Here is a 25817-nt window from a genome sequence, read left to right on the forward strand (position 1 = left end):
TGAATAGGTTTTTTTGTGGGCGACTACCTATATCGCACAGAAATACAAAGATGCTTTAAAACTAAGTTATGTGGGGTTTTAAAGAAAGCATTTATGCCATCGCAACAAAAAAAAGATAAAAGCTTTCTACTCATGCAGAATTAGGGGATGAAATTTTCTGGAAACCAATGGGAAGGTAAGTTGTAATTTTGAGCTTTCCATATTTGAACGAGGTCTAAATTCTAAGACAGTCAGAGGAAATGACACTCAATAGAAAATTTGACAAAAATAAAGACCAACAGAGTGGGTTCACCATGTGAACGACTTTTGCCAGGATGGTTTCAAGACAAACTCTTTCTCAGCTGAGTAGATAGTGTGGACTCAGGCAGCTCACCCTTAATATGAACCCTATATTCCTTTTTTTACTTCTGGGTTGGTCGCCTGGGAGAAGAAACACAAGGTGTATGCATGTAGAACAGTTTTGGCCACATGCATAATGCATCCAATTTACGGTTTCACAAGTGGATAATAATATTCTCTTTTTTTGCTTGTGTTTTGGGTGACCTGATTATCACATGAACCAGTGGGATGTTGGTTAGGACTGGCTCATGTTTGGACCTGTTCACGACTGAGGACGGATGGAGGTTATAGTTGGATGCTAGATAACATTCTGTGGTGAATCACCGCCACAAAAAAGATCTGTAGAAAAAAAAAATCAACAAAAGTTACATAATATCCAATAGTCACATAGAATTTCACAATATATATGGCACTTAGTGGCCATCAAGAGCAGATAATTCAACCACTGTTACGACTTGTTTGGTTAGGGATAATATGACATGGGAAAATAAATCTAATATCAAATCATCATATTTGTTAGAAAAATTGAATAAAAAAGATAGTAAAATAAATGATGGATCTTATATCTATTTTTACAAGAGAAAAGATAAAATAAATATCATCTGAGATTTATTTTTCTATGCTGGACTACTGAGTGGATGTAATCTAAAATATCATTTTCTGATGAAGATATCTTCACTTATATTATATAAATTATATTAATTAATATTATATGATTAATATTAATTATATTAATATATTTATTTATATATCAAAATATATTAAAATTTATTTGTAATGAGAAATATATTTTCTAATATACATCTAATTAATTTTAAAAAAAATATTAACTTATATAAATATATTTTAATATTTAAAATAGTCAATATTAATAATATTTATGTAAATAGGCCATAAATCACAAACAAATGGATTGAAAATAATATTATTATTTAAATTATTTATTCAAATATATTATTGAAAATTTGGTAATATTATGATATAAAATTAACTCTAACCAAGCAAAATAATTTTTTTCGATACCATTTGTTATAATAATTTATTTTCATCCATAATATTTTTCAGATAAATGATTATTAAAAATTGTTAGATTATCGCATAATGTATCAATACTTTAATTGGATGAATCATTAAAAGAAAAGATTTGAGACCTTGACATGCTTCAGCCCAAGCCTCAACAATTCATGGAGAACTATTTCTGGGTCACAAAGATCTCTACCTTTTGTTTTCCTTTTTGTCCTTTTCTTTCTCCATGCCTGATCATGCCCACCAACAATTGAGAACCATATATTGAATGGTCTGGATAGAAACATATTGTTGTCTCATGCTCTTTTTAGTCATGTACCGAGAAGAGCTCATTGGATTTATAGGAGGAATTTTTTCTCACTAAAATATTTTTTTTTATAAAAATGATGCATGAAAAAATGATATTTATATGCTTGTCTGACAATGAAAAGTGGATGATCATAGAGTAACTTATGTTTGACCGGATATCTACTTTTCAAACAAAAAATATAAAATATATATTATATACTTTATAAAGAAAAAGCTCTCGTCTCATTCTAAAAGCTCAAGGCAATAGTTGGAAAAAAAATTACCTCAATTTTCAATTGACGGAAACCGGACTAAGCAAGAATCCTCAATGGGGTATGCACAGCATTGAATAGTGCAGTATATCATGGATGGTATCCATCACAGGATGGACGATCATGCATGAGTATAGGCCATGAGATCCACACCATATGCATTATTTGATGGTCGCTCATCCTCAGGTGGTGGCTATCCGTGCTTAATTGGATTTTTTCGTATTCTATATAAATTTTTTTCCTGCAATGTGAAGAATTTTATTTTTTTATGAATTTTTTTAAAAAATTCCAATTGAACAAGAAAGAAGAGTGACGGAACTATGCATTCCTCCTTTCGTACTCATTCGATCTTGATCGGACGCTCCATGAGACATGTAGTGTCGCCCTTCGTTTCTCGCCACGTACAACCAGGAATCCTCTGGAACGCTCGCTTCCCTTCCTCCCCTCTTCGCCAGAAGCTTCAGTACCGCTCTCGCCGCTTCTCTCCCCAGAAATCTCCTGCCATCCTATATCTTCTCCTATAAACCCCTCCGTTTTCCGGCAGAGAAAGTCCCAGAGAAAACGAGAACTGATCATCGACCGTCGGTCACGACGATGGCCGCCAGGAGAGCCCCCGTCTTCAAGCTCCTCGAGAAGCTCCGCGTCTCTCCCATCCGTTCCGCCTCCGCCACCCCCCGATCCTTCTCCACCGAGACCCGCGACCTCGCCGAGTCTGCGAGAACCCTCGACATCGACCGCCGCCACAACTACTCCCCCGTTCCACTCCCCCGCCGCCGCCGCCGCCGCGGCGGTCGCCGCCCGGGCGATTTCCTCTCCAGCTTCTTCTCCGGTACTCGCTATCATCCCATTCCCTACCCCGTTTCTCCGGTCACCGTGGTTAACTAATTGTTAATATTAACAATCCTCTTCGATTTGGCATGGGTTGCAGATGCGTTCGATCCGTTCGACCCGACGTGGAGTCTGATGGACCAGATGGTGGAGAGCTCGTTCACGGCGGAGCGGCCGGGTTGGGACGTGAGAGAGGACGAGAACGCGCTGTATCTGAGGATGGAAATGCCGGGGCTGGGGAAGGAGGACGTGAGGGTGAAGGTGGAGCAGAACACGCTGGTGATAAAGGGGGAGAGCCCGGAAGAGGAAGAATGGGAGGGAGAAGAGGAGGAGAGTGGGCGGAGGAGGTACAGCAGCCGGATCGATCTGCCGCCGAATTTGTACAAGATAGAGGACATCAAGGCGGAGATGAAGAATGGGGTGCTCAAGGTGGTGGTGCCCAAAGTGAAGGACGAGGAGCGCCAGGACGTGTTCCTGGTCCCGATACAGTGAACAAAGAAGGAAATGTCCTTCTCAATTTGCTAGTCCTTGTGGTATATTTTATCGTTTTTGCGAGTTATGTGCGATAGAAAAACCCTTTTAGTAGGATAGAATAAATATTTGTAGACTAAATTGTGTCAATTTCTAAGTTTCCAACCCTTCAGTCACCGGTACATGTTGAATACTCCAACGTACTGGTTCAAATTATATATGTTTTCTGTTGCTTATTGCAGTGCTTCCAATTCAAGGATGGGCACGACAGATTTTAGGCGACCGGTTCCTGAATTTGAGGCGAGTGGGTCATGAAGTAGGACGGACCTTTGCCGTGACCATTTGAAACATTTTGATGGGCAAGGTATTTTGGTGACAATTAAGAAAATTTAGGGTGAAACATGCTTCAAAAAGTTTGCCATTCTTGTTGCGGTGCAAGTTAGAGGAGCTAGCACGTTTTATATGCAATGATGGGTGTCTCTTGTAGTTGCACTCATAACCTCGTGAAGTCCGCATTACGTTTCCGCTATCATGGTTCATGGGACAAGCTGTGGTTAGATGAAAAATTCAAGAACCCATTGTGCACCGTCGCGCTGCATAAGCTATTATTTGTTATTGTGGTAAAAGTAACAGACGAAGAAAGTGGGATGATGTGTCATCGCTTGGGCAACAAAGCCTATTGAGACCATCATGGCAAATTCATTATAAAAAAATGAAATCGTATTTCATCAACAACAAAGTAGCTCGATGATACTTGTTTTGCATTGTATAGAGCACAGTCCTAGATCGCTGCTAGAACCATTGAGCTAGGCACAGTGCTCGGCGTGCAAAATATATGTATATATGGCATGCAACGTCTATCCTGCTTGATAGCTATCACTTTGTACGATCAGACGATGGATGGCCATCTGAGGCTGAATCGCTTTATGTGGTGTAAATTACACGCCATAAAATATCAGTACTCAAATGACAAGCTGATGCCTTGGTGTTGCTTTCTTGGGTCGATATGGGTAATGATCGTTCAACGTCCTCCCAACCAAAGGCACTCCTTCCTCATGCAGCTTGGAACAAAAAAAAAAAAGGGAAAAAGGATCATTTATAGTCATTTTATCCATTTTTACTCTTCCATTCGAAAATTAATGTGGAGATTATGTACTTGTACAAGCGATATAGAGCACTGTAGCATCTCCCTCAAAAGTATGTTGTTGTCTGATAAAAAGTTTGGAACTAGGATAACATGCTAAAGTTTTGCCAGTGTGTATGCCAGATTTAAAAATAAACAAATCCATTTATCATCCCTTCTTTTTTAGAAAAAAAGTTAGCGAGACTACAATGCGGGTTGGGAATTAAGAGAAGTATCTTAGAACATCCAGAGCAAAAGCATCATTTTGCTATAATATGATAGCTACTTGCTTTGCCCCGGGGAAACCATCTAACTCATCAAAGTTTTGAATCTCATCCATACGCAGAATCTTTTATTTAAAATCAATATGCTCTCCGGTTAGTTGCAATCTAAACCGCTTTGCTATAATCGAGGATATTTTTGGATTGGGTCATCAAGTCAAATCGTGGAAGAAACAAAACTGAGCCCCGTATAAAAATTTAGATGCTGAAACCAACCCATTTCTGGTGTACCCATTTGATTTCCTCAAAACCCAAAAAGGATATTTTACCAAAAAAAAAAAAAAAAAACCCCTCAAAAGGATACGAAAACAAATCATTTTTTTATAAAATTATGCAACAAAAGCCTAAAAAAACCTTAATCGAAATAGTGGGCAGCTACAAAATGTAAATAGTACAAATTTGCATAATTTCGCTCGGTCCTTTCTAGAATTTATAGGGTGGGAGTAACTATAGAAAGAAAATGATGTCGCAACCCCCTACTGACTTTGGCAACACGGTGTAGGCCACATTAAACCAGACCAATCGAGAAAACAATCATGCCAACCATGCCTAAACAAATCCCACCACCCTGCCCTGGTAGCCGTGTGCTACAAGCGAACAAAACCCTACCGGGAAAATACCATGTCATGTTACCAAATTTGCCAGCAACGTGCCGTTACGCGAGCCCATGCTCCCGCCTCCATCTCCTCCGGCCCGAAACATTCGCCGACTTAACCAATTTTACAACCTGAACTTCAATGAGCTAAATTCCCGATTACCAAAAAAGTACCCTTCTCGTTTGACGGAGTCTTCTAACTAACGTCCAGGATCTCGTCACCGGCCCATGACCTGGTGCTCCAAACAAATAACCATCCCCAAAATCCTTAAACCAGCCGGGTAAGCCCGTCACGTTAGCTTATCCACACGTACGGTGAGGAAAACCAGTACAGCTAGCCTCCAGCAAACACCCGTCGGTAGTATTTTCGTCCTTTTAATTTCTCGGGTCAAGTGTCTCGCCGAGTCTCGTGTGAGGTCCCAATAGGCCACTCCACAGACAGCTGGAAACTAGAGGGAGAGCGAGCACCGAGCGGGATCCGGTCACTCTCCTCGATTGCTTCGCTCTTCTCCGCTCCTTCCTTCTACTGCTCTCGTGGTGTCGGCGGCGGCGGAGGCGATGGCGGCTGTCGGTGAGAAGATCGACTACGTGTTCAAGGTGGTGCTCATCGGAGACTCGGCGGTTGGGAAGTCTCAGATCTTGGCCCGCTTTGCGCGCGATGAGTTCAGCCTCGACTCCAAGGCCACTATCGGGGTCGAGTTCCAGACCCGGACCCTTGTCATCCAGCACAAGAGCGTCAAGGCCCAGATCTGGGACACCGCTGGCCAAGAAAGGTACCTCCTCCCAAACCCTAGACTCTCGATCCGGTTCTCGTTTTTTTTTTTTCCATTCTCGGATCTGTTCCCATTTTGTCTTCTTTGTTGTGGAACTCCTTAGATCCAGTAATGGCTTCTTGTTTCTCGTTGGCGTTTGAGTTTGAATGTAGGTGGTCGTGTTTAGTGTCTGAGTTGTGTGTCTGTTGTTTAAAGCCTGGGAGCCTATTGATCTTGCTGAATTTCAGATTGGAGTGTCTTGAGAGTTTTCCGTGAATCGAGTGTGGCGTAATGATCCGATGCTTTAAATTTTGACTGCTTTTTTATCTTGTTGAATTTTAGATTGGCGTGTCTCGAGAGTTTTCCGTGAATCGAGTGTAGCGTGATGATCCAATGCTTTAAATTTTGACTGATTTTTGAATGTTTATGGTGTCTTTAATGCTTGAGTTATTGTTGAGTATTGTTTTCGCATTCCTATAGCTACTTGATCTTGTTGAACGTTAGTCTTTTGCAGGTGACTCGAAAAGTTCTGATCTTGCTTGTATTCTCAATTCAAGGATGGTTAAATCCTTTTCCTGACTCATTTACTGACATTGTCTAGGATCTGAATCAGTAATGAGATTCTTGCAATCCTGGATGCAACTGTGTTTCCTTGTGTTATTCATAGCTTAGGTGTAGTAAAGTGGCAATGAAACTAGAGGATTTGTGTTTGCTTGTTGGTTGTTGCCAAAATGTGCACTCGGAGATTCATTGCTGTGCTGTACCATTAAATTCTAACGTATTGCATTTGCGATCTAGGTTTTAAGCTTGCAATGCCTGTTGCTAGGCTGCTGGGGTTCTCTTTTAGATATGTAGAATTTTAAATATATTTGTCTTCTGGGTTCATGGAGCAGAGACTAATAGTTGAGATTTCGATTATTGTTCTGGATTTAAATCTGCAACTGTGGGCTATCAGAATCTTTGTTCTTGATTGTATCATTGGAAGAATCAACTGAAACGTGCAACCGGTGAACAAACTTCACATTGTATGTGAAAAAGCACTCTCACCCCAGGGTTTGATTAGAATATCCGTAGATACCATAATTAGGCCAGATAATTCCCATTTATAGCTGAGTTTCGGTTGGTTCTCTCCAATCCTGTATTGGATTAGCGCTACTTTTTACTGCAGTAGTGAGAATCATGGAATTGTGCAATCTCTTTTCGATAACAACAATGTCTCCTCATCTTGTTGGTTTCTCTTGATTTTATCTGCAGCTTTTTTTTAAAAAAAATTATTGTTATAAGGAGTACTTATACATCCCTCTGTTAGATAGACGGGGTTTTATGTGCTGCTTTTTAAAATATGTAGGAGTGACTTGGGGCTTGCTCCAGTGATCACACCTCTTCCACCTAACAAATAGAGATTTTCATTTTAAGACTTGGGTGGTGCATCCCCAAGTATTCAAACTTGAGTAAATATTAGTGTGGGTGGATCTCTCTTTCACTGTGTGTAGGGCTGGCAAAATATGATTCGATCCGTCAATCTGATCCGTGTTCGACCCGCCATAAACATGTTTGGGTTGAGGCTAAACGGATTTGGGTCATAAACGGGTCGACCCCTTTAACCCGTTTAATAATTGGGTCAGATTTGGGTTTTAGATATCTGATCCATTTAATCCGTTTAGTATTGAAGTCGGGTTGAGTCAGATAATCCATTTAATCCGTTTAACCTGTTTAACTTATTTCTGACCCATTTAACCCGACCTGTTTAACATGTTTAATCCATTTAAGATTCATTTAACTTGTTTAAAATCTGTTTAACCTGTTTCTGATCTATTTAACTCGACTTGTTTAACCTGTTTAACCCATTTAACCTAATTTGACTTATTTAATAAATGGATTAAATGGGTCGGGTCGGGTTACCTGTTTAATAAACAGGTCGGGTTCAGATTTAAATTTTTAACCCATTTAATAAACAGGTTGGGTTTGGGTTGACAATTTTCTGATCCAATCCGTATTGATCCAATCCGTTTATGATCCGACCCGACCCGATTGCCACCTCTAACTGTGTGTGTGAAAAATCATGTTAAAAATACGGTGAGTATTAATGCTTTCTTGCTTTTTTCTCACTTATCTATGATAGTGCACACTTTAGATATTCTAGAAGCTACTGCATCAGATGGTCCAAACGTTTTAAGTATAGGTGACACAAATGAAATTGATTGTTAATGGTGACTCATATATAGCTATAATAATATGGAGCAAATAAAAACTATGTGGTCTGCTTGGTTCTACAACTTCCAGAACTGAAACAAAAGAATTAGATGGATGCCGTGCAACTTCAATGGGTGAGCTCCTTGATTGAACAGAAAGAAAATCTTTCTTCTGGTGGCATGCATTTATCATCAATATTTTTTCATTTGGATTGGACGAGCATCCTATTATCAATAGCAATAGTTTGAATTGGGATTCCACACTCGGCAATGCCTCAGTATTGCTTATTAAAAATATTAAACAATTAAACAAACAAGGGAGCCTGGGCAGCTTCTCATTTGGAAATATTGAATATACCCAGAATTCCGAGTTTCATGTTACTTTTCCCAAAACACATATCAGAGAATGATTTCTTTGTACCTAAAAAGATTCTGCCGATTTCATCCTAGATCCAATCATGTTTTCTAGAATTTGGGGGCATGGATGATGCATCCGTGCATTACAATATCACACAAGTTTATGATACAGTGTTTTGAACAAAAGTCCATTGAAGGCTTAGATGTACACCACATGCATTCTCAAATTATAAACTAATTGATGTTTTAGGTTATATTTATGTATAAAGTTTGCATATGTATGTTGGCTGCACATTCAAATTATTCTTGAAGCTAATATGCCCATAGTATTGATGCAGTGTTATGTCAGGACCAGTTGTCCAGTTATCCATTGCTTTACATGGATGTCAGAGTCATATGCACATGTTGGTAGCATCTTTTACTTCACCTAATATGGATGATTGATTCTATCAACTTTTTTAGTCTCAACTTTTAAATTTTAATAGATTACGAGTTTTTTTTCCTGACTTTTTACTGCACTAAAAATGGACAAAATCATTCATGAAGGACGAAGTGTATATCTCCTACATCCTCTTATCAATGTGATAGGATAATTGCAAGCCCCAAATACAGATACCATAGTGAAAAGAAAGTATAAGATTACTGTGGTTGGAAACTAATAACTAGCAGTGCACATTATGTGCTTGGATTCCAAGATGCAAGAAGAAGAAGAGAATTAACACTACATGTGGAGGCTTATCTAATGAGGTAACTTGTCTACATGTGAAAACGAGAAATGTGGGCAAGATCTGGTAATCAACATAAGAGTCATTTCTCCTTTTCCCCCGGGGGATCTCACATACCACTGCTTGGCTTTAGAGAGTGACATTTGTAGGGAATTCTTGTAGACTGACATATGTAGGAAGCTGTCGATCTTTGTAAACATTGACCTATGTTGGAGTATGCTGCTGCAAGATTGCATGCATGCGGGCGTGTATGTCTATATGAAGAGGTGATGTAACACTCTTTCCCTTTTCTGGGATCAACTTTAGTCAGAGTGATGATGCATATCTTCTGTTCTACACTCATTTTTTTTCCCCTCTTCCAGATACACACCTTTTGTTTTAGATGGACACCAAATTCTTGTTCTCATTTAATGTCCAATATTAAGTGCCGTTAGGTTTCCTTGGTTTATCTTTTTCATGTTTATGCAACACAGCAGTTTCCATATTACTCCCAAATGTGGAAGGTTTTTACAGGTCATGCATCTTCTAGTGATATTATATCATATCATCATTATTTCCTGACTATAGGAAAACTCATTTTTATTTTTGTGACGCCAAATTATGCTTTGCATTATTGCCTATTTTGATACCTTCTAAAATGCATTTTTCTTTTGCTTGGGAATCATTTGGTCCTTAGTTTCATTTCCTCTGATTCAATCAGAGGCTAGGCTTTTCCTTTCCCCTGTAAAATTGCAATACTATCGTTATGATTGTTACTATTAGGGTTGGTATGATCCCAAGTTTTCCAATAAGTTGATTGTTGCCTTATCATATTATAAGTATGCTTAGCATATCCAGAAAGTATGTGAAGCCTTTTTAAATTTAAAAAAAAAGTTATACTGAAAAATTAAAATAAATATCCAATGCATATCCTAGTCATATCCAACAAATATTGATCTCCAATATGAAGTATCTCGCTATCCTACTGTGTGTAAAATATTTTATTTGACTGCACAAGCAACTTGTATGATGTGTGTGGAGTGATCTTATACTATATCTTCATGTTTACCAACAAATGATTAGAGAATAAAGGCATTTCAGGAAGCAAACTGTATCACCTTTTGCCCCAAGTTGCTGGAATGTTATTAATTTCCCATATATTAACTCCTATATGTAAGATGATGTATTTGAAAGTGGCATTATTGATGATTTTTTCACAAACTTTTTACTGTATATTATCATCTTAAGTATTACTCTTGATCAAGGCAAATATTACTCTTGATAAATTACAAGTGAATATTTCTATATAGAAGTCTGAACCTCTTTTCTTGCTATGTTTGAAGCCCATGTTGCAAACTGGATGAACACAATCTTGGTAAATAATCGATCCTCTTACTTTCTTAAGTGATACCACTCAGAATAATGATCTTAGATGGTAATCGTCAATAATAATGATCAACTTTCTGGAGACGAAAGGAGATCGTCGCCAATTCTTATCCAAAATGAAAGAAAATTGATCACTTATCCTGTAACAAAATCATCTTAAGATGTATTTCATCACAAAATGGAGTTTGGGTTTAGGTCTGCTGCAGAGTGGAAACCGAGTTTCCACCTTGGACCTGCTGACCATACATGGTGGACTTTTAGATTTGAGCAGTCCTTCACAACCTCTAAATACATTTTTTAACACATTATGGCATTTCTCGACCTCAAGATCTTCAGCATATAAGTTTTTGTTTCACGATGGACTTAAACTGCTTCCCACAAAATAGTATAACAGCATGACCAGTTTGTTCCAAAACTGTAAATAACAGAGACGATTCTATATAGAGCTCCTCGAGGACTGGCATAAGAGCAAGCGCTCTAAGTGGTTCCATGTTATCTGGAACACAGGATAAGTTTTTTTATCAGGAAGTTGGGGATGCCACATGGCTTGGATATGACCAAAATCTTGATTGTGAATGTGATGCTGATACTAAGATGATGAATGGCCACCCTACTGTTTTGCTTAGTGATATCAATTCTGCCAATCTACCAAGAATGGCCTACATGGATGAGTTATAGATACAGACGTGGGTTAGGCTAAAACTCCTTGATTATGTAATAATCTCTTGTTTTGGAGAACTTTTGTAAAAAGAGAATAATTTTGTTATCTCGGTGCTTAATTTAAGGCCGATGAAGGTTTTAGGCTTATGTTATTATGATTGTCTGGATAAAATAGAAAATCATGATACTCCATCATTGACATGCTTTTTGAAATTAGAATTTGTGTTTTCATAATACAAGTTGTCTCTAAAAAATGCAACTTCTTCATAGCTGTAAAACTATGAAATTGGAAAGTATTCCGAATTCACTTTCTTCTCCTTATCATGCTATGTTTTTCTAGTATTGGATTTCTCTTTGTAGTAATTTAACATGTTTCAGAAAAATCTTAACTCTTGAATTCTTTAGCTTTAACAAACTAGAAATTAAATGAAACCATGATTCTCAAATTAACAACCTCCAAATGCAGCCACAATTATGTTATTGGGTGATGCAATATGCTGTTTGATCTGCAGCAGTGCTTACATATCGATGCATGCCATTCGCTACATACATAGCCATTAGAGCTACCTGTGTCTTTTCACCATAACTAAGGTTTTTGAGTGCTTGCTGGCCATTGGGCACTTACAAGAAGGAAATAAAAATAAGATTATAAACTACATTATGTACGAAAAGCTATTATTTAAACAAGAATTGATATTATATAAAAATGGGTTGCTGTGAGAGGGAGACTTAAAAAGGAAAATGATATTATATGGAGATGGAAGATTCTAAAGTGAATTATTCTTTTTTAAAGTTTCAATTATAGTCAGTCTAGAATAGTTTAATTGGTTGATGATTGGAGAGATGTGCGAATCAAGAAATTAAAACTGAAGAAAAACAGAGATAAGGAGCTGTACGTAATCCTATTTATTTTCCCAAAAAAAGAATGGCGTGAGTTCATTGGCCAAATCTCCATTTTTGCTAAGATGTACGAAAAAGAGGCTCGTGGGTTTGAAAAATGATTATATCAGAAAAATTTGGGTCTGATCTGGATGGTGTGAACCAAAATTTATAACTGCCATTTTTAACTATGGTAGAGATAAATATCTTCTCTATAATGATCATAATTTGAACCACTGTCAGAAGACTAATTATCGTTTTCCATCCTTTATGGCATGGAAAAGTGAACTGTCCAACTGTTTACCATGTACTGTTCTTGTTAATGGTAACCTTTGAATTTTTTTTTTAAATTTAAAAAAAAACCCAGCTACTATAATGCTCTGAATTTCTTCTTAACAGGAATCTGATGTTGCTGATTTTTAAAACATTTACAGGTATAGGGCCGTCACAAGTGCTTACTATCGAGGCGCTGTAGGGGCTTTGCTGGTCTACGACATAACCAAGCGTCAGAGCTTTGACCACATACCACGGTGGCTTGAGGAGCTGCGAAGTCATGCTGACAAGAACATTGTGATCATGCTGGTGGGCAACAAGAGTGATCTTGAGGACCAGAGGGCTGTGTCCACAGAAGATGCCAGCGAGTTTGCGCAGAAGGAAAACCTTTTCTTCCTGGAAACGTCGGCACTGGAAGCTAGAAATGTGGAGACTGCTTTCCAAACTGTTCTGACTGAGATTTTCAACATCATCAACAAGAAGACCGTCGTTTCTGACCCTCAAGGCAATGGCAATGCACCAACACTATCTGGAAAAAAGATCGTCATCCCTGGACCAGCACAGGAGATTCCGAAGAATAAGATGTGCTGTCAGACATCTTGATTTTGCGTCCGCGTAGGCTTGGATTACAGTTTGGAATTGTGTGCTAGAATCGGTTGAGCTGTCTTTGCAATAGCTGTATATCCTATTCGTATACTATCGGTATAGTTTTAAGGGAATCAATATTGGACTTGGAGAGAATTGTTTTGTGGCTAAATGGATTTGAGTTGTGATAAATTAAATAGCTTTCAGGTGCTTCTTTTTAGTTATATGATATAGATAATATAGATCATAGTTATACAGAATGGGCTACATGTAACACGAAGCGTATAATTTGGCTGAGAAGATACGATGAGAAGGGATTAGAAATAAAAGCAAGATTTTAGGGGCCATTTTCCCTGATTTGTTGTTGAATAGGATCACACAATCAGATCGGTGTTTAGGATTATGTAAATCAGGGGTCGTTTCAAGCCTGCTACAAACCCCGGTTTTGTGCAATCAGCATCGTCCGGGAACAGAACCTTTGCTGCTATCTGGGTTAAGAATTTCGTATGGATTTGTTTTTTATGTTTCGATCTGCTGCTGCGGCTGAAAATGGTATTTTTGTAGATAGCGTTTGGTTGCCCAATTCCGGGTGGAATAAGAGTTTATTTTGATTAATTCTCTCAAATATTATAAAATTTGATAGTGGGCCACTTTGATTTATGAATTTCAATTGGCCATTCTTAACCCTCGAATACGGAATTCATGGTGGACTGTGAAATTGGGTATTCTATGATGTTTTGTTCTCGGAGTAGCCGTGTCATTTATGAAAAATAAAGAGAAAGAGATGGGGGAAGGGGGTGAAACTCTCTATCCAATTATTTTTACTCTTTCATTTTCACATCGTCCTCACATCTTTTCACTTTCTCAGTTGGTCGATCCCCATTCGCTGTCCTCTTCTCTTCCATTCTATGCTGTCTCTGTCTTTCTCTCGTTCTGCTCCACTCCGATGACCCTTCTATTCTGCTATTACTATCTTTGGTATAACATTCATATTTTTCTTACTTGATTGTGCTATTTTGTTATCAGTAGATGTTGCCTTATGTCTGTTAATAAGATCTGTGAATATTGTCTTATATTTTTTTTCTTGATTTTTTTGGAATATTACTGTTGTATGTTTTTTTTTTGTGTTATCCTCTTTTTGCATGATATTCGTTCCTTCTTTAATATGTTGTATACTAAGTTATACTTTAATTTTTTAAGCAGCTTTTTCTCCTATGAGGGCCAATGTGACATTTTTTGTGAGGGCTTCTGTGGTAGCATCATATTCCCTTTTTGCTTTTAATTTCTTCTTGATTTTGAACTTGTATTATGTACCTATTTTTTCATCTATATTAACTTTTATACTATTCTTTTTTCTGTTTTGCCAATGATGATGGGCTGCCTTGAGATTGAGCATGGCTGGGAGACAAGGTCCATCTATGTCATTAGTTTTTGTATCTTATAGCCGTGATGCTTCAATGACATTAACTTTGCATATCCCGAGTCACCTTCTAATATTTTTCTTATACTTATAAATATTTATTATTTGTCTTATACAATCAAATTGCAAATGTTAAGTAGTGCGGTCCATTTTATGCTAGCAATTGATTGTCTCATGCTTTTTGACATCTTTCTTTTATTTTTTTTGATAATGATGATGGACAATCTTAAGATTGAACATGACTGGGAGACAAGGTCCATTTATGTCATTAGTTTTGGTAGCTTGTAGTCGCTATACTCCAATAATATTAACTTCGCGTATCCTGAGTCACCTTCTAATATTTTTCTTATGCTTATAAACATTTATTATTTGTCTTGTGCTATGAATTTATTAAGGCGTGGTTTTTGGTATTTTTGTATTTGACATTTTTTTTTATATAATAAGTTATGTTTTATTGTTTTAATGCCCTTTTATTCTTGCCATTAGGTAGCCTTAAATTGCAATCAATTGTGCCTTAATCTTATATTTTCAAAGTTTGGATTAATGTGTAGTTAACATGTCGAAAGCCCATACGTCCGACAACTCTGAACATGAGAGGATAGTACCATCATGTAGGAGGGCTCCTAATTGGACTGACGCCCTTGATCTGCTCATGCTTGCCTTGATGAGGCAAGAAGATGATCGAGGCAATTGTCCAAATGGTATCCTCTCCCAAAAAATATGGAAGAAGATGATGAATATATTTAACGAGTAAACGAGGAAGACCTTCACCTATAGAAATCTCAAGAATCGATTGAAGGTCCTGAAGAAGAACTTCAACCTATACTATAATTTAGCAAATTGATTAGGATGGGGATGGGACCTTGTGCTCAAAGTTCCTACCTCTGGGGATGAATAAATGTAAGAGGAGGTGATCTCGGTGAGGTTGGATAGTTATTAATATCATAGCTAGCAAGCATGTCGACACATAACCATACTTGTTTGTTTATATTCAAACAGGTAAACAAGGAGTATACTCGCATTAAGGATAAGCCCTTCTCTACCTATGATGATATTGACATCATTTTCTCAAAAAACACAGCCACTGGTAGGCATGGGGACACATCTGCTCTTCCTGAGGGAGGTTCTGATAATGAGTACTCCGAGGATGATGAAGATCGGATTGATGTAGAGTTCTTGAGTGCTAGGGATGGGCAACCCTCACAACTTAGTAGTCGAGTATCTGGCTCTTCTTTTAAACAGAGTATGTCTGATGTATCCCCCAGACCAACTACCTGTGCTTTGACACTTTCTACCGACTATTTTCCAGATGCATGTCCGTCCTTCTCCATCGGAAAAAAGTCTAGGTCAAGCTCCATGACTCCGAGGCATATAGGACTAGAATGAATACTGATGTAACTAATGCTTTCCTAGATCTGGTGGATTAAGGGAGAAAGAGATTAAAAATTGCCAATGAGATTCTTAGGAGGGATAAGCTTGCTAGACCTACACTGTATTCTATTGATGAGTGCATGATGAAGTTAGAGAGGCTTCCTGGTCTTACGCCTGAATGCATCCTTATTACAGGAGAAGCATTTAAAAATGAGATGAATCGATGGTACTTCATGCATTACGAGGGGTCATTATTGGAAGCTTGGCTTTTGAGACAAATGGCTGACTTCTACCATATTCCACCATCTATGGCAACCCTTTTTGGATCATATGTATTTTTTAGAAGTGTCCCTAATATTTTCGTACCTTTTTTCATGCATGGTGTGAATCAAGGTGGTCATAATCCTTTCACAGAACAGTCCTTCAGGACTAGCACTCATGGTAGCCCTTCTCAAGGTAGCACTCAGCCTTCACATGCTTTTGCAAGCACCTCCTCACAAGGTGGCCCCCAAACATTCGTTCCAAGTTCAGCTACACCTCCAACCCAGTCTGATAATTTTTAGAGCCATGGTTGATCTACATTTGTTGTTTTTAAGGAGTCTGTTTTGATGTACTTGTATTTCGTGCTTTATAGTGTCCCTATAAATGTTTTGAGAATTGTACTTCACATTTAATCTCTATAAAGGAGATAGGTATTTGAGGCAGCCCTATTTTGGTTGTGTACGTGAACACCTTCGTTACTTTATTGGGATGTGCCTATATATAATTTATATTATAAAGTAATGATATACCTTTTGATAGTCTTATGAAGGTTGCTTGTCCTATGTTTGCAATTTTTCCTGTCTATGTAATTTCTTGCTTCCTTGCTGTTGGTATTAATTTACTTAGGCAGATTGTAGATCTATTGAATTGATTGTATAGGCGTAATCATGATTTGTTATACTTTTTTTTTAGATGGATATGTTGTGTGAGCTGACGGACCTTTAGTGGAATCATTCGTGTCGAAGATTGTAGCATGATTTTGAAGATGCCTTGTCGGACCCTTCCTTTCTCTGGCCATGACCTCAAAACCAATATGCTGAGTGGCCATCCAGATAGGGGTTACGATCATTTTAGAATGACAAACATAATGTTTCTCCAGATAGAGCAGTTGCTTGTATCACGTGGCCTATTAGCTAGCACAAATCATGTGATGGTGCGGAGCAATTACCTTATTTCCTGTACTGCATAGGTCATGGTGTCACGAATAAAATTTTGGCTGAAATTTTCTAGCACTCAGGAGAGATGATTTCACAGCACTTTAATAATGCACTGAAAGCCATGTGTTCATTGAAGCAAGAGTTTATAGTTCAACCTGGTGAGGATGTAGGTGTGCACCCATGCATCCGTGAAAATAATTTATTTCATCCTTACTTCATGGTATCCCTGAACTTTTCTATGCTTGTTCATTAATTTTCATCTCATAGTTGATATCTCTAACATAGCTAGGTCGCATTACAGAATGCTATCGACATGGTTGATGGTACGTACGTACCTGCACTGATTAATAAGAGCAAACAACCCTGCTTTTGCAATCGAAAGGACACTATTTTTCAAAACGTTATGGCTGCAGCTTCATTCGATCACTCATTCCTTTTCATTTGTACTGGATGGGAGGGTTCCACAGCTGACATGAGGGTTCTTCATTGATGTGTCGAGTTAGGGGGATTTAAAGTACCGGAAGGTATTCATATTCTCTCAATTTTAGGATTTCAAATGTTCTATTCATTTTTTAAAGTTATTTTCACTTTGCATGGTGGGGTACAGGAAAATATTATATTGTTGACTTAGGATATGTCAACACGGATAAGTTTCTTGCCCCTTATCGGATAACAGGTACCACCTAAGTAGCTTCAACAATCTTCGAACACGGCAGTATTCCAATTCTTGGGATCTATACAACCATTAACATATGCAATTGCGAAATTGTGTAGAGAAGGCCTTTGGTATTCTGAAGAAGCGATTTAAGATTTTGGAAAGTCCCATCCCATACCCCTTCAAAGTGTAGAAGCGTATTGTTATGGCTTGTTTCATCATTTACAATTTTATAAGATGCAACCAAGGCAATGACAAATATTTTAACATATCATTGGAACCCTTGCCCGTGGACTTGGAGGAGGACAACATTGACTCCTTTTTGATTGTAGGAGATGATGAACCCCATAGAGGCAAAAAACTATGTGGTTCAATAACTAATAGGCTATGGGTTGCTCATAATCAATGGACTACGTTTCTTAGTTGGGGCTATATAACGAAGTTCATGTGTATACTAATTGTAGCATAGTTTATGTTATTATGTATAATTCTTTTGATACTTGATTGCACATAAATGCAGAAAATCGAGGGGGCATTCAGTGAGTTGTAGTGATGTACTCGGAAAGATTTTATATGATTTTCGAGGGGCGTACATGAGGAATTTATGACTCTTAGATTGAGTGTTAGCGAGAGGTCTCGAGGTATAAGTATGCCGTATACAAGAAGTATCTGATTAAAGATGAGACTGTTGCTGTACTTAATAGCTATCTACGATCTCTCAATAATCCCTCTTGCAAATTCTGCATGCTAATACGTTTAAAGAGGACAAGAATCTTGTTGGCAGCCCCATGAATCTGTGTGCACGTGATGGTACTCTACTTCTGGTTGTAGTTGCTTTTGTTTTAGGCTTTCTTCTTGGGCTTGTGGTTGGACATCTTTAACTTGTGTTGTGTTGGACATCTTTAATATTCAATGCCCACTTTGCGGGCTTTTACTCAAAAGTATTCTATACTTTATTTTGATATTTTTGGATTGTGGTTTTTCTCAATGATGATGTGTTTACACTTTAACTTATTGGCAATGGGATGTAGTATTTTGATCTAGTATTGTGGTATTGTGATTTTTGGTAGCCCTTTATGTGCTTTATATTTTGCTTCATACAAAAGATATATAGCTGCTTACATGGACGATGATATATCTTTTTATCCCACATGATGTGCTTGTGCAATTACATACTGATGGAAATGGTCTCTGCATAGGCTCAGATTAGTCATTCTGCTTATGTTAACTGGTACATTTATATTTTAGTTGATTCAAGACTTTATGATCTGTTGTGCCTTCTTTTCTGTTTGGCACATTTATAATTCAACTAGCACAAGCAGCTTAGACTAGGTTGCTTATGCTTTCTGATTCCTAGATGAGATTTTAACTGATGGATTATGTCGCTCTACTATTTCTTTTCATCTGTTATGGGCTGTTCTTTGACGGTTTATTTTCTTCGCATATGATGTGAGCCCTATGGTTGATGCTGATGGGAGTTGGCCCTTGAAATCAAGGGTTTACTTTCTCTCAATCTAATGATGGTTTAATTGATTGATTATGTAAGTCTACTACTTCTAACCATCTGTTATGGGCTGTTTTTTGGCATTTTATATTCCTCCCACATGATGTTTTTGGATCGGAGTTTTTGGCAAACTAATGATATATTTTCATTTTACATTGTTGGCAGCCTGATGAAGTGTTGGTTTTATATTATGTAGGGATTGCTTTCATCGTTAATATGTTTAATATTGCCTCATCGTTTGGCTGTTATTGGGATTTAACTTGTTGGTAGCCCATTCTTTGCTATATTTGTAGTGGTTGGCAGCCCCTTATCAATTTATTTGTGCAGCCTCTTATCTGTATGATGTTCTTACTAATGGGTGTAGTATAGGTAGGCAATTATTGTGCATGGGGTATAGTATTTATCCTATTTCTTGTTTATGCAGATGCACCTACTATTCTTATGTTCTCCCAAATGATGTTTTATTAGAATTACAAGTAGCTGATGGGAAGGGTCCAATTTGTGTTTGCTTTTGTGCCGGCCCTCTTTTTTCTTATGCAGCATTATTTTTGGTTATCCGGTAGTCCAACAGATTGGGGCTCACTGTATTGTTTTTACCCCATATGATGCTTGTACTGATGGGATTGACATTGATTGTCTCATGTTATGCAGATGAGGCACATATCTTGTAGTCCTAATTATTTATACGGATCTACTTGTTGTTTTCTAATCATCCCTAATTATTATTTCAGATCAATTATTTATCACAGATGGAGTGGGTATTATTATTTATTACTGTCTTTATTTCAACCCAAATGATGGTTCATTGTATCATATGACATCTGATGAGAAGGTCCCTATTATTATTATTATTGTTATTGTTTCATAGCTTGAGCCCTTATGATCAAATATTAGTTGCATATGTTGGAGATGTATATCAAATTTCTGAAACTCTTGTGAACTTATATGTTTTTCAAATAACAAGAGAGAGAATGCAGGCTTTATATTTGCAGATTTTTTAAATTTTTGGAACTCTTGCGAACTCTTCTGAACTCTTGTGAACTTCTATGTGGTGTTTCACTAGAACTCAATTTTGCACTTAGTAACTCTTGGTGCTTTTTGGTTCCTTAATGCTTGTCCTACTAATGTTCAGCTTTTTGGATGACTTTGAAAGAAAAGAATATTATCATTTACTAATCATTGCTGATGTTCACATGGGTTTTTACTGTTGGCGGCATTGCTTTATTTCTGTTGATGTTTTTGCTGTTCGTCACATTGCTTTATTTCTGTTGATAGAATTATTTTGTTGGTGGCATAGTATGGGGTTTCTTGGCAGTATTATCTGTTACTATTTATTTATTACATCATTGGTTGAATGGTTGGATGGAAAGTATGTGTTGCGGCCAATCGCCTCGTCGTCCGATCGTCGGGAAGCGTGCACCTGCAAAAGGAAGTCCGCACTGACCGGAGGCGGCTCCGGCGGGGACCCTCCGACGGTCAAGTCAGAGAGGTGACTGGGCAACAGTGAAATGCAGACAGAGAGCTCTGAGAAGGAGAGAGGGAGAGGAAGAGAGAGGAGCGAGCCTGCGTATGTGGGAGAGACGAGCGGATCCCCCTTTGCACTGTTGCCTTCCCCGATATATATAGTGGAGCGCGGTATGGCGCCATCATTAATGGCGCGGACAAGTGAGGAACTGTCAACTCACTGTAGGCTGTCAGAGCCGCCGTGAAAATGTTATGTCGCCGTGTAGCCGTCTAATCACCAGGGTTGACCCGGCTCTCGGCGGGACAATGCCCCTAGGTAACTGTGCCGCATGTCCGTGTCAGAGCTGACAACGTCTGGCGGCCGTACGGCGGTTGGTGGAGTCGGCCGACCCAAGGTCGGTGGCCAGCAGAGTGGCGTCGGACTCCTCCGTCGGTCGGCGAGCTTCAAGTGAGTCGGCCTCTGGGTTTGGTCTGTCGGGAGGGATACGCCCGACATACCTCCAGTCGGCGATTGGGCCATAGAAAAGCCGTCAGTAGCGTCCGTTAGTCGGGCACTCCCGGCTTTCAGTCGGGGCGCTCCGACCGTCAATCGATCGATATGCCCGTCAGTCGGTCGGTCGGCCAGTCGGAGACGGTCGGTCGGGCCGCCAGCCGGTCGGGCCCTCCGATAGTCGGTCGGTCGGTCGGTGGGTATCCCCCAACAGTTGCCCCCCTCCACTCCTGAGTCGGGTGGTGAGCTGACGACTAGGAGTGGATTTGTCGTACGCGAGGATCCGACCGTACCGTCGATTGATACGGTGTCCGGCGCCCTGTAAATGTCGAGGGGCTTACTGGCGCCCGACATCCAGTCGGCGCCAGGCGTCTCGTCCCATCAGCATCAGGTGTCGGTCGGCGCCGGACGTCCCGCCGTGCCGGATGTCCCGCTGGTGTCAGCGATAAAACCGGTGCCAGGTGTCATGTCCCATCGGGAAGTGGAACCGTCGTGTCCCATCGGGAAGTGGAACCGTCATTCCCGCCGTTCCCTCGGGAACTCCAAACGTTGCGTCCCGTCGGGAAGACAAAACGTCGCGTCCCGCCGCGACACGTGGCGTGTGGCCATCGGTTCGCGTTCGGTGGAGCGGATGGAGGCGACGTGGCGCAATCTGAAGGGGGGTGCGTCGAACCGTTGGATCGTTGGACGGCCCTGATGATGCCACGCGGCGAAATCTGGGGAGTCTTCGCTGGGCGTGCCTTCATCTCGACCGTTGGGGAGCACTATATATACAAAGTTACCCCCACATGGTTTTTTACCCCTCTCATTTTTACAGTCGAGACTCTGCCCGCTTGAGCCTCCGCTCCAGGTACTTCTCCGCTCTGTCTCCCATTTGCGACTCTTTCCTTCCAAGGGCTAGAGTAGCCTTCCCCCTCTTTCTTTTTCCTTTCTTCCTTGCCATTTCTTTGAGCTCATGGCTAGGACGTCCCCACGAGGTAGTCGGTCGGGAGAGCCGACCGAAGACACTCGGTCGTCCCCGGAGGTGGAGGCTTCTTCACTTTCGGGGCCGAACGTCGATCGGCTCCGGGAGCAGTACTGCGTCCCGGAGCAGATTCGGCTGTTCGCCCCTGGCGCCGATGGTCGGGTTAATAGCCCGCCGAGGGTCAGGTGGCCTTTTATCTGGAGGATCTCCGGGCCGGCCTTCGATTCCCGATTCCGGAGTTCGTCCGGAACGTTCTGGACTATTACGGGTTATGCCCGGCACAACTTGCGCCGAACTCGGTTCGGCTGATAGTCAGCTTCGCCCTCCTGTGTCGGCTTTTGCCGACCGAACCTCGGATCTCTCTTTTCCGAGTTTTCTTTGTCCTCCGCCCTCACCCTAAAGCCCGAGGGTGGTGGTACTTCATTCCTCGGAAAGGGCTCTCTTTCATTACTGGTCTTCCAACATCCATTCACGGATGGAAGAACCAGTTCTTCTTCACGTCGTCCTCTGCCCCTTGGGGGTTTCCAGTCCGTTGGGGGAACCCCCGAACCGATCCAAATGAGAACAGTCGGGTGGAGGCCGATGATCGGGAGGACTTTCATCGGCTAAAGGATATCTCGGTGCCGAAGCAGAGCGAGCTCGTCACCGAGCAGGCCTTGTACGACGCCGGCCTTAGCCCGGTCCCCCGTTTAGGTCGGTTTGCATTCTCCCGACATCTTCATTTTCTTTTCTGTCTTCTTCTTTAGCTCTAACCTTTCGTCGTCTTTTACAGATATGCCGCCGAGGACGCGACTGTCGGCAGCCGACATTCGTCAGCACGCCGTGAGGAAGAGGCCGGCGGCAGGTGCCGGACCGTCGCAGCCTCCCAAGAGGCCCCGCGTGGTTCCGCCGAGCGAACCAGCCGGGTCGGAGGCGGAGCCGGTGATCGCACTGTCGGTGCCGACAGTGCTTGTTGATGTCCCGTCCGAGGGACCGTCAGTCGGGGGAGCTGCTTCGCCCGACCGTCGAGCGGCTGACTCTGCCGGGGGCACGCCGACCGCCCAGCAGATTCCGGAGGTTCGGGAGGAAGTCCGCGAACCTGAGCTGCCGACGCATGCCACCGCCGCGCCGTCTGCCGAGGCTCGGTCGGGCTCGAGCTTGCCGTCTATCTCCGACGTCAGGGCCTGGACGGCAAGCCGAGGTAAGGCCCCAATGGCGTCGGGTGACGAAGGTCGGTCGGCGGGCGGGTCGGCCGACTTTCCGCTTCCCGAGGGTGCGTCGGGCCTGGCCAACCACGACTTTGCCAGGAGACTATGCCAAGCACTCCTCCTTCCCGCCGACATCGAAGCGATGAAGAACCAGCGTGTCTCCGACATGCTGTCGTCCTTCTATCCGATGATGATCCGGGTAAGCTCCCCTTCCCTCTGTTTTTAATCGTAGCATCGCAAGTTCGGCTTACTAACAGTCGGCTCTTTTTTGTGCAGCTGGTCTTCAACATATCCGAGCTGGAGGCCGGATATCGGAAGTTTGGGGACATGCGCGCGGCCTGGAGAGATAAGGTCGCGGGCCTCGAAGCCGAGAAGGCCATCCTTCTCGACCAATTTCAACAGTCGGTCGACCGGGAGAACCGACTCGAGGGGGAGGTCTTCCGATTTTCGGAGGAGATCTCCGGACTCAAGGAGGCCAAGGCGTCGCTGGAGTCGGAGCTCAAGTCGGCGAAGGATGACGCGGCCAAGAAGTCCCGGACCATCCGTCGGCTCCGACACGAGCGAGACAGTGTCGGCAAAGAGTTGGAGGGCGAGCGCGAGCAACTTCGGGCGAGTCTCGAGAACCTCGCTAAGGCTGAAGAGGGCCATGCCGCCGCTCAGGCCGACGCAGACGTTGCCAAAGCCGAATCAGAGTCGGCGAAGGAGGCTTTGGGTCGGGCGGTCGAGGTCTTCCGGGACTCAGAGGAGTACCGCGAAGAGCTCCTCGAGAGCGGCTACCTCTCGTACCAAGTCGGGTACGAGGATGCCCGGGAAGCCGTTCGGAGCTTGTACCCCAACTTGACCTCAGCAACGTGGTTCTGCCAGGGTCGGAGGCCCCAGCTGCGGAGGAGACGGCCGGACCAGCGTCGGATGGTCTCTCCACCAGGGCGGAAGCCGAAGACGTCGCAGAGCCGGTTGCCGAAGACCAGTCGGCTCCGATGGCTGAAGTCGGAGCAGATCTTCCGACCAACTCGCATCGTCGTCCAGTGGAGGACGTCGACTCCGATGATTAGTCGTTTTATTTTATCTTCTGTTTTGCTTTGGATTGTAATCGGGCTCCGGCCTTTACCTTGTAGACTTTCCTTTGTTTATGGAAAAATTTCTTTAAGTCTTGAATGAATTCTTCTTTTGCCTTCTCCCCCAGTTTGCAATGCCAAACATGTCTGCAATGTCGAACGTTAGTCGCTGACTTAGTCAAGTCACCAACTCGCATAAGTCGGTAGGGCTTCAGCAACTTGTTCAGCCCCGAGAGTAAAATGTGTCCCGACTTTAGGTCGGGTTCCGACAGTCGAAGTCGGCGTCCGGCGCAGTGTCGGGGAAACGATAGTAAGTCGGGTCCCCATACCCCTGCGTCGGGTTCGATGTTTTCCGACGTCCGGTGGTAAGCCGAATGTCGTTCAGCCGGCCGTTGGTCGGTCGGCAAGTCGTAGATGCGACAAAGGTCGCGTCGTGTGATAGACGGTGGTAAGCCGAACATCCCTCGACCGGCCGTAGCTCGGTCGGAAGTCGCGACAATAGTCGCGTGGGCTTTTTGCCTTTCTTCGGTCGGGGCCCGATCGGCCTGTCGGCCGACGGATTCTGCCCGAAAATTCGACCGTAGAGGGAGCATGAACTCCCGTTCATAAGAGTCCGTCGGCCCTTTGTGGAGGTCCGACAAGTCGTCGAAGGAGTATTGACTCCCGTCGTTGTAGATGCATCGGTCCGTGTAAGGGGCCGATGTGTCGTCGGTGCCAGATCCGCGTCGGCGCGTCGGGGCTGAGCGCCGACCGGTAGTGGAAGAGTTAGAACTCCAATTTTTCAAACTGAACATGTATTCCGACAATTGAATTACAGAATTCACTGGCAATACAGCTTCAAGTTGTCGGCGTTCCAAGTCCGGGGAATGGTTTTTCCCTCAAGGGTTTCCAGCCGATAGGCTCTCGGCCCGAAGGTGTCAGCAACCCTGTAGGGTCCTTCCCAGTTGGGAGCCAACTTCCCTTGGTCCAAGGGCTTCGACACCTCCGCCTTCCTCAAGACTAGGTCGCCAGGCCTGAAGAGCTTTGGTCTGACCTTGGCGTTGTAGTACCGGGCGACCCTCTGTCGGTATGAGGCCATTCGGATTTGAGCCTCATTTCGCAGTTCGGGGAGAAGGTCTAGGTCGGCCCTCCGACTTTCGGAGTTGTCCGGCTCGTGGTACTGCTCGACCCTTGAAGACGGCAGGCCAATCTCGAGCGGGATCACAGCTTCTGTCCCGTAGGCCAAACTGAACGGCGACTCTCCGGTCGGGACACGGGGGGTCGTTCGGTAAGCCCATAGGACGGAGCCCAGCTCGTCGACCCAGAGACCTTTGGCTTCGTTCAGTCGGGTCTTGAGTCCATGGAGCAAGGTTCGGTTCGTCACCTCAACCTCACCGTTGGACTGTGGGTGCCCGACTGAAGTTAGTCGATGACGGATGTGGAACCTGGCGCAGAAGTCCTTGAAGTCTTGGTTGTCGAATTGCCGTCCGTTGTCGGTGATGATGGTGTGCGGCAATC

The 25817-nt window shown here is 42.2% G+C and overlaps 2 protein-coding genes and 1 long non-coding RNA gene across 3 annotated transcripts; 2 read left to right on the forward strand and 1 right to left on the reverse strand.

Moving 5' to 3' along the window:
• Window positions 1-404: 404 nt before the first annotated feature.
• Window positions 405-2401, reverse strand: LOC140856548 (uncharacterized). The gene is made up of 3 exons (XR_012139804.1): window positions 2266-2401; window positions 1938-2166; window positions 405-678 (listed from the first exon to the last, which is right to left on the reverse strand). It is a non-coding gene; the product is annotated as an uncharacterized lncRNA (long non-coding RNA).
• LOC105041935 (small heat shock protein, chloroplastic) lies at window positions 2379-4519 on the forward strand. Its single transcript, XM_010919011.4, has 3 exons — window positions 2379-2754; window positions 2854-3286; window positions 3467-4519. Exons 1-2 carry the CDS (start codon window positions 2520-2522, stop codon window positions 3243-3245), a joined length of 627 nt encoding a protein of 208 aa, XP_010917313.1. The 5' UTR covers window positions 2379-2519; the 3' UTR covers window positions 3246-3286; window positions 3467-4519.
• A 1097-nt stretch (window positions 4520-5616) lies between these two features.
• Window positions 5617-13231, forward strand: LOC105041934 (ras-related protein Rab11D). Its single transcript, XM_010919009.4, has 2 exons — window positions 5617-5996; window positions 12588-13231. Exons 1-2 carry the CDS (start codon window positions 5782-5784, stop codon window positions 13027-13029), a joined length of 657 nt encoding a protein of 218 aa, XP_010917311.1. The 5' UTR covers window positions 5617-5781; the 3' UTR covers window positions 13030-13231.
• Window positions 13232-25817: the final 12586 nt, after the last annotated feature.

The sequence above is a fragment of the Elaeis guineensis genome, chromosome 3, assembly GCF_000442705.2.
Source record: "Elaeis guineensis isolate ETL-2024a chromosome 3, EG11, whole genome shotgun sequence".
NCBI lineage: Eukaryota > Viridiplantae > Streptophyta > Magnoliopsida > Arecales > Arecaceae > Elaeis > Elaeis guineensis.

Coding starts and splice junctions, on each gene's coding strand:
- LOC105041935 (XM_010919011.4), top strand. CDS start 2,520: ATGGCCGCCAGGAGAGCCCCCGTCTTCAAGCTCCTCGAGAAGCTCCGC. Junction 2,755..2,853: donor CCTCTCCAGCTTCTTCTCCG/GTACTCGCTATC, acceptor CATGGGTTGCAG/ATGCGTTCGATCCGTTCGAC.
- LOC105041934 (XM_010919009.4), top strand. CDS start 5,782: ATGGCGGCTGTCGGTGAGAAGATCGACTACGTGTTCAAGGTGGTGCTC. Junction 5,997..12,587: donor GACACCGCTGGCCAAGAAAG/GTACCTCCTCCC, acceptor AAACATTTACAG/GTATAGGGCCGTCACAAGTG.